At 43.4% G+C, this 8,819-nt stretch overlaps 1 protein-coding gene across 1 annotated transcript; it reads right to left on the bottom strand.

Annotated features, from left to right (window-relative positions):
• Positions 1–4,304: 4,304 nt before the first annotated feature.
• Positions 4,305–8,451, bottom strand: RPLP2 (ribosomal protein, large, P2). Its single transcript, XM_010157705.1, has 4 exons — positions 8,291–8,451; positions 6,478–6,526; positions 4,833–4,931; positions 4,305–4,421 (listed from the first exon to the last, which is right to left on the bottom strand). The coding sequence occupies exons 1-4, from the start codon at positions 8,411–8,413 to the stop codon at positions 4,345–4,347; spliced, it is 348 nt and encodes a 115-aa protein (XP_010156007.1). The 5' UTR covers positions 8,414–8,451; the 3' UTR covers positions 4,305–4,344.
• Between the last annotated feature and the right edge of the window lie 368 nt (positions 8,452–8,819).

Genomic DNA, 8,819 nt, shown 5'->3' with positions numbered 1-8,819 from the left:
ACACTTGCACATTCTTTCCATCAGAGGGACAAGAGTCCAGACTTATCTTCCTTCTAGGTCCTACCCCAGAGCCCACCACCTCACATAGCTGCCAGGAAGTACCCTTGATACCTATTAGCTCTATCCTGGAGCATCTAAAGAACTAACTCCACTTATCTCAAGTTCTCGGTTTATGCCTTACACCCACCCTTCTTTCTCTTCGTTTCATACTTGTTTTTGTAATTTCCTTCCTGCCTCGTATTTGATGTGGCTACATAATCCTTGTCAGCCCTCATCTCCTCCACCTGAAGAGGTGAGTGTTGGCACACCTGAGCCTTGACCCTCTTAAAGGCTCTTAACACCAAGAAATAGTGCTTTCACCCCATGCATCTGGTGATGTAGAAGGGTATTTCCATGTAGCCAAACCCAAAGAAAACACTGTGTCTTGCATTTTCCAGAACAGGGATTGTGTTGCAGAAGCACTAGACAATGGGCTGTGACTTTAGTGGAAATCTGTGGCAAAACTGAGTACTGAACCTTGTTTGCAGATACCTCCCTAATGCTTGTAACCACGAGAACAGCTTCGTTCTCAAGCCAACACTGCTCCCTCTTTTTTTTCAGCATTTCACAAACCTTAAGGTTTCTGCTATGTCAGAAAACAGAACAATGCTGGGATTAGTTTCATTTGATTTTTCAATAGCAATCTCATTCTAAGTTGTTTACATTGCTCTGCCTTGGCCCTTAAGATTACCTGTCTGAGGAGGTTAATGCCGCCCTGTTGAAACAGGTTAATGAAATGAACCATGGGAACGGTAATCTCTTGCGGAGTGCTGCCTGCGTACGGGCACTAGCAGGCTGGCAAACAACTGTTGTTTTTCTCAAAAATAAATTATCCTCCAAAACTAATCTCCTTCTCCTTAAGAAAGTGCTGCCAAAATCCTGCAATTGCTCATAATCCTACAATAAACCGGGTCAGCAAGATTTACATGGCAATGTTCACACGTACCAAACTCCTATCAGAACACTGCAGGTTCTCGCCTGTCCTTACAGGTTGTGATGCCACTGAGAGTTTTCATGCAATCTCTCTGTTGTATTTGTTTTCTAGTCTAATGAGTGGTAAGCAGGTAGTATGTATGAGATAATAACATACAAACAAACAAACAAACTCTTTGTTTTTACAGGTAAGACCTTGGTTGTTGGTAGCCAATGGGAATTAAAGGAAAGCTGGGAGACATCTGTTTTACTGTTGTCTTCAGCATGTCACTTTAGTACTGTTGCCTGTAGTCAGAAAGCCTGGGGCACAGGTCATGAAGCCCAACCTGAGTGCTGTTAACATCACTGGAAAGCCTAACTTTGTTGCCTTTTTCTTACCTGTAATGTTTGCATATATTGGACAATTCCACAGCAAACACTTGGGACTTGTTTCACAGGAACATCTCCTGAGGCAATGGAGCAGTCCCCTTGTCCTGCTCTCTTGGGACTGAATTTTCATTCTAAGAAAGCTACTACAGACATCACTGCCCTATGTATAGGGCTGCTTGCATGTAGCAGCTTGCAGAATTGGGCTTTAGCCGTAAGAGTGAAACCAGTTAATTTGACAGTGGCCCCAGGGAGCCATTGCTTATTACTTTCCAGTAGTGTCCGGGATGTCCTCCATGCTTTCCAAGTAGTGAAGATGTCATGTCCCATGGTGTTTATAAGGAACAATTTTCAGTCAGAGCTGATTTGAGATGGTGCAGCACTTGCGGCCTAGTGAGGAAAGCTCGCACGTTTCAATGTCAGGCCTATGACTAAATCACTCTCCCCTACCGTCAGTTTAGTAATGATCACTTACCAGGTAATCGCCAGGCATAACCCTGTCCTTTCCTTTCCCTTCGATGACTTTGAGCCTCTTTATGAAGAAGTCAGGAAAAATCTCTTCTAGCTAAAATTGATTCTGCAAGGGACAGACTACATCACCACTCCAAGTGTTTTCGGGTACTAGTTTTCTCCGAGAGTGTCATGGAATGCAACGCATCCACCCCACCGCTACCCTCGCTTTTGGAAATCATTGCTAAGTCTGAAGAGGCATCAGCAACACTTAAGAATTTAGAAGTCTCCTCCAGAGAACAGGAGCAGGGATCCCCAATTCCTTCATGGCTGAAGCTTAATGGCATCAGCAGAAGAGAGTGGTGAACTCCATCCAGAGCACCAAACGAGTTTGCAAGACTTCCAGGCTCATGTGCAAAGCCATCAGGTGACAACCATTTGGAAAACAGGTATGAGGGAAGAAAGTTTGAAACGCTTTCCTTTTGCATTTGGAATATTCACTGTGCAGAGGTTTTAGCAAATTCTGTATGTTTGTGAAGTCTTGGGAGCAGATCTGTCCTGACCTTCACACACCTCCAGGGTGATTGTATCAAATACACTGGCTCCCTGTGGCAATGTATCAAATACTGTATTTACAGTGCTTTCACCGAGAGCTGCCCCAAAAGTTTCCTCTCTAAACAGTTTACCAAATGAGCTGTCCTTTCTCAAAGCAGACTGAGCGACAGGAGTTTTCATCAAAACTATGTACTTTCAGGAAGGAATTTAAAGGTGATAATGCCCAGCACAAGATCAGGTCTGTAAGTCAAGGTTTAACAGGTCATAGTGAGAAGAGAAAAATAGGGGAAGAATTGTTGGGATGTAGCTGTAGTCCTCTCCTCATCACAACAGCCAGCAGCTGGCACCACAGGCTTCAGTCTCATCCCACAGGCCTGGGCACAGCAGAACTCATGGAGTGTCACTGGAACAAATTCCTTTGTGCATGGAAAACCCTGCTGGGTGGTGTGACAGGGCAGTTCCTTCCCGTGAAAACATTGACTTTGCTCTTGCAGCGGCCAAGCAAGGGAATATAGCAGGGTGTGGGAGGGTACCTCTCAGGAAAACCACATCCAAGAACCACTCTTTTCAGGGATCTCAAATGGAAAGTCAGCAAGGAAAGAAACACAGGGATACCTGCACCCTTTCCAGTGTCAAACCTCCACGAGTCTGACAGAACTACAGCAAATACAGTGTTTTCATTATTACCACAAAGATCATGTTAGGACTTGAGAGACAAAGGAAAGTTATTGGCATCGTTACCTCCTGTAATTCTTTCTGGCAGCAGGCACAGAAGGGCAACAAGGGTTAATTGCTTAAATCACAGCCAGTTTGAGGTCTGAGGACCTAACTCTCAACTGCCCTCTTGGCTGCTGTGAAGTAATGGGCGTTTTCTCTCAGTACACCACCGGGAGATAAAACAGCTTTTCCTACTTGGATTTCACCCATCTCTCCTCTCAGGAGGACTTGCCATGCTTTGTCCAATGACTCATAACCAACACAGCTGAATCAGCTAGTGCTTTTTTCCCCCCCAAAGAACTGTTAGGAAAGCTTCTCAGTACAGACTGCTCCAGGACACCTTTTCAACACTACCTGTGGCGACTTGGCACAGAAAGATGACCACATGTGCTACTTGTACTCTACCTACTTACAGTGACAGCCAAAGACCCTGTAGAACGCAGGGTAAGTTGCCTGCCAGAACCATCCCCTAGCAGAAGACACTTTATATATAAAACACAAAATTTGCTGTCCTCCCAAGCTGATGCATTCTTCTGGGCACATAAGAAATCAGTTTCAGTTCTCAAAAAATACAATTCTCCTCATAAAATAGCTTCTTTTTGTTCAGATCAAGGTGATTTATGTCCTGATAGTTCAGCTACCCCCACAACAGCAATTCAGTATGAAGAACACCTTTGCACTGATCTCTGTGTCCCATGAAAAGCAGGGTGCAGCATTTTTTTTTTTTTGTTAGAGACGAAATCCAAGCAGAGTCAAGCATTTTATTCGTGTTGTCCCTAGATCTTGGACATCTGACCACAATGAAATCTGAAGTGATAGCGATCTAGCTCTGAAATGATGTTTCTGGACTAATTCAGACCTGCTGTCCATTCAGTTTCACATACTGGAATTGATTAAACAGATCATGAAAAATAAAGTCCTTTTATTGCTGAATAAATGGGATTCTTTCCCAAGCAACTGGGATGGCAAAATAGTATGAAGGAGGTGAACTTAACATCAGGTAGATTCAGCTACCACTGAACAGCTTTAAGAAACAGAAGTGCCAAAACAAGCATCTCTGCTCAGACACGCTTAGTCATTTCTTAAGTACTTTGAGAGAGAGTTGAGTACCCTGGCTTGTCCTAAAATTCACATACCTGTTTCAGACAGAGGTAAAAACCAAAGCGTTGTCAGAGCTGTTTTAAGAATAGCTGTCTGAATCCAATAGCACTTGTATGGTTATAATAATAAGCTCAAAAAACCACTTAAACCAAAGAATTTTAATAATTTCTCTATAACAAATAATTAATCAAATAGGCCGAATCCCATGTCATCATCAGATTCTTCAGATTCCTCCTTCTTCTCTTCTTTCTTTTCCTCAGCTGAAAAAAAAAAGAAAGAAAAAAAAAAGGCAATGGTCAGAATTTACATTTTTTTGCACCACAGATTTTCAAGATGCACGTTTTGGTCTTCTCAGCTTCCGTATTATTAGTATTTCAGCCTCCATGGCTCATCTGATTGCCTTTCAACAGCAAAATATGAACAACGAGGTGCTGAAGGGATGTGCTTTACACAGTGACGGCTGTTCGATTCTGTTCTAAGCCAGACCAATCTTAAGGTGGATAAAGAGCAAATGCTTCTGATTGCTCAAAGGAAAAGTAACTGTTCAGTTTCCACTTCCATGACACAGTGAACTGCCCAAGTGGAAAGGCCTCAACATTGGGACACAACTGTTAGGATTATAACAGAGGAAACTGAGATGCCCTGGAACAACGCCTCTCCCCCAGACTCACCGGCAGCAGGGGCGGCAGCTGCAGCAGGAGCAGCAGAGCCCCCTCCAGCAGAGACTGCCACAGCTCCCCCAGCCGGCATGCTGGCGAGTTTTCCATTACCTGAGTGGGACAGAGTATTTAAATGATTATTGCAAGTACAGAGGTAAGGTGGAAAGGAAGAGAAATGAGTGCAGAAAACTACATCTTGTGGACTGAACCTGTCACTCAGCTGAAGGGAACAAGAGGCTGCAGCCAGAATAACAAAGTATAAACTACTCTATAAAGAATACTCAAGAATTTAAGATTCACAAAGGCTTATCCTGAGTACACTAAGTTTTCTTCTGTATACAAAGTCCCCTTTTCTTCCACCCCAAAAAAACTGTCATAAAAATAGCTGCAAACTCACCCAATTTTACACATACAGAAAAATGGTATGTTTGCTGAATACAACTTAAAATCCTAGGAATAATTTCAATATACCTCAAAAATAACACATAGACAGCACTGACTCCCCCCACCCCCCTTTTTTAATGGCACAGGGAACTGTGAGGGCATGACTGGATCACACTTATAGGAAAGAAGGGGGTGGGGGGGGAAAGATGTATTTATGGCAAAGAGTACAGTATTTAAAACAAATTCTCCATCACCCTATGAACCCTATTGCATCTCCTCTGAGATCAGCAAACTGACTTCTGATTTATGCCTGCCTTTGGAAAGCTAACTAGTTCTCTGGCATCTGCCTTTCACATACCAAGGCTCCCTTGACGTTCACAGGTCACGTACACAGTATGTTTGCCTGTATTCCAATTTCTGAGAATCAGTTTCTAAACAATTCTGTTAGTTCAAGTTCTAATAAACTAGTCAAGTAAACAAACATGTTTCATATGCATGCAGTATGTTCTAGGAAACAATCTGAAGTATCACAGAGAGAGATAGCGTGTGTTGTAAGCACATGCATAATGGCTCTCTTAGGTCCTCAGACCACATGGACAGAAATGTCCAGTTACTGCTTGTAACAGCAAAGCCAGGCAAAGTCCTGGCAACCTTTAAGCAAATATACGCCTAAAAATTCCCTTGTGCCTATGCACTTGCAACAAAATAGAAATGAATTAATCAGAAACCTTTGCACTACCTCAGCTCTGCTTTATTTCAGCCCTATGACCCACTCAATTACTGTTAAAAGTTCCAGCTTTGGCACGTGCCAGCATGTAAGAGCAAAACCTTCTACCTAAGTCAGCACTCGAGTCCTGAGGGAACGCCAGACTTAAGGAGCTCTTGAAGACGTATACTGAAGAGGATTGTATTAATTGCAGGGGGTGTCACTGTACCCTTAATGTGAATTCACACTTACGTGGACACCTAATTCTTTCTCAAGTGAAGATGTCCAGAAAACTATGTCACGAGCAGATACCAATAAGCTCATACATGCTTAAGTTTTCCAGTTTAATGTGGTCCACAAGCGAAACCCAGCAGGTACTGGCACTGACCTGCAGGGAATTAGAATGGACCTGAATTTCAGTCATTTCAGCCAAGATCTGGCATGGAAGTCTTCAACTGCAAAGCTAAACTAATGAATAATCAAGGAGTTGGCAGCAATTCTACACTCTCAGGTCTAAGTTACCAAAGTAGTAGAGGCAATTAGCTGTAACACTCAGACTGTACTTACCCTGAGCAATGACATCCTCAATGTTTTTTCCACTCAGCTCACTAATAACCTGTGTGAATTAAGTTTAGAATGTTACTAGTTTCAAAACAGCACGAGTATAAACTACTTTTAAACAAGTACTCATTAATCATCATGTGCAATGCCTCCATCCTGCTGCTGATACAGCCCCAACCTTCTTTATTTCTCAGTCAAAGGAAGAGAAGACTGAAATGAAAACTTCAGCTAAGTCTTCCATTCTTTTCTGTGAAAGCTTTTTCATGAAATCTGTTACAAAAAAATTCATAATGAATCCAAGGACCTTGCAAAAAGGATACACAGATGATGTGGAGCCAATTAGGAAACCCCACTAATGGTCTGTTAGTCACTGAGGGACTGTTAATGTATCTTGCATAATACCCACTGGGAGGCTCTGAAACACTGGGTCCTAGACAAAAAAAAAAAATCACAGGGTCCTGTTCCTAGCATTACCAGATGTTATAACCAAGCTGGCAATTGTATCCTTGTACTGGAACAGAGAGTCCCAACTTCAATTTTACTACCGTTATTGTATAACCAGGGGTAAGGAAACAAAAACACAACCCCAAAAATTGCTAAAGCAAGTTGTGGTTTTTTTTTTTTTTTTTTTTTTTTTAAATTAGAAAAGAGAATGCCACAGACCTTGCTGGTGAGTCCCTGCTACCAGGAGCCAGTGCTGAACCCTGCAGAGTCACCAAAGCCGAAGGGCTTTAACCAAGAGCTTTTCAACAAGCACCTTCTGCTTACAGAGCCTGTGATCTGTGCCTGCCTCCTCCCACTCATCCGGAGGGAAGGTGTTTTTAAGACTTTACTAGATTTACACTGGCATAAGATATGGCCAATACCAACAAAAAATTAATCACGACCAAAATAAATTCCAGAGAAGCTTTCCAGATATTGGAGGATCAGAGAAAAACAAGTAATTAATGAAGATATTAAACCAGCCAAAGCTTAACAACCTGGCATTTAAACAGGAGCACCATGGGTTCAAACCAACATCCCAAACGCTAAAGATGCTGTCAGCTCAGTCAACCCATCATTTGGTTGAGCCTATGGTAAAACATGGTCTCCAGCTGGTGAAGTCACTTGTTTTTCCTCTACCTCTCTGGAAACACTCTGTGTGTAAGTACAGGCCAGGTGATGAGACACCCCCCCACCCCCCCCTTCTTTGTTCTTTTCCCATGGTCATTCATTTTTTAGTCCACAAGGCTGAAAGTCTATTATATCACAAAAAATATTCTAATGAAGATCCCATCTTCTTAAAAACGCCTGTTTTTCAACACATCCATTTCTGGATTAATTTCCAAAATCTTCCTACATATCACTATTGAACACCTTTAATATCCGTTATATTTGCCTATTTTCTTGGTAAAAGAGTAAATGCTTCTTTGCAGTACACTAAGTAAGAACTAATTACTAAATATCAGGCCTCCAAAAGTTTCAGCTTTGAGTCAATACTGACCAAAAGCCAAAATTAAACAAAGTGGAAACTAAGCATTATGTCAGAACAGAACTTATTTTCAATACGTGCTTATCTGTAGCCACAACAGCATCCCATTGAAAACCAGAAGTCAACAAGTAACAGAAGTCCTTGTAGGGGACAGATGTTAAGAAAGCAACTTCTACAGCAGCGTTGTAAAAATACTGATTGGTTGAGCAGCGTTTTAGAAAATACCAGTTAAGCAGTGTTTGAGAAATCACACAGGTAACATCTGAACCAAACAGCAAGGCAACCAAAGAAACAGCTCAAATGTCTGATGCTGAGACACGTCCACCTGGAATTAAGAGGCAATGCCACCTTGTTCATGCGTTCATCGTCTGTCTCGATGCCAACGCTGTCGAGGATCTTTTTCAAGTCCTTTGACGTGGGAGATTCGTTGCCACCCAGGACCGCTAAAAGGTACGCTGCGACGTAACGCATCCTGAAAAACAAGGGAATCGGATCTTCAGTGCTAATGACCCTGCTACACAGTGAGGTTCATCTCACCGGGGGAGCAAACCTCACTCTCCCGGCCACAACCACCTGGCTCTACTTTTATACGGAAAGCCACGACCACGAGGGCGCGTGCTGGTCTCCTGCCAGCAGAGCCCCGCACAAGGCGGCCCGCTGGACACCGCTAAGCCCCCGCGGCTCCCGGCCTAACGATGCCAGCACCACACACTCCCCTCTCCCGGAGGAGAGCGGCACTCCGGCCTCCCGAACATCTCCTCGCCCCCCGCACGGCATCCTCACCCCAGTTACCCGCGGCGTTAGCCTAAGCCTGCCCCGTCCCCCCGCAGGCCCTAGCCTGGGCCTAGGCCTGGAAAGCACATGGCCGCCGTTCCCC

The sequence above is a fragment of the Eurypyga helias genome, unplaced genomic scaffold (genome assembly GCF_000690775.1).
Source record: "Eurypyga helias isolate BGI_N326 unplaced genomic scaffold, ASM69077v1 scaffold35928, whole genome shotgun sequence".
In the NCBI taxonomy this organism is placed as follows: Eukaryota; Metazoa; Chordata; class Aves; order Eurypygiformes; family Eurypygidae; genus Eurypyga; species Eurypyga helias.
The sequence above is the reverse complement of the archived record's forward strand: the minus strand, read 5'-3'. Positions and strand labels throughout refer to the sequence as shown.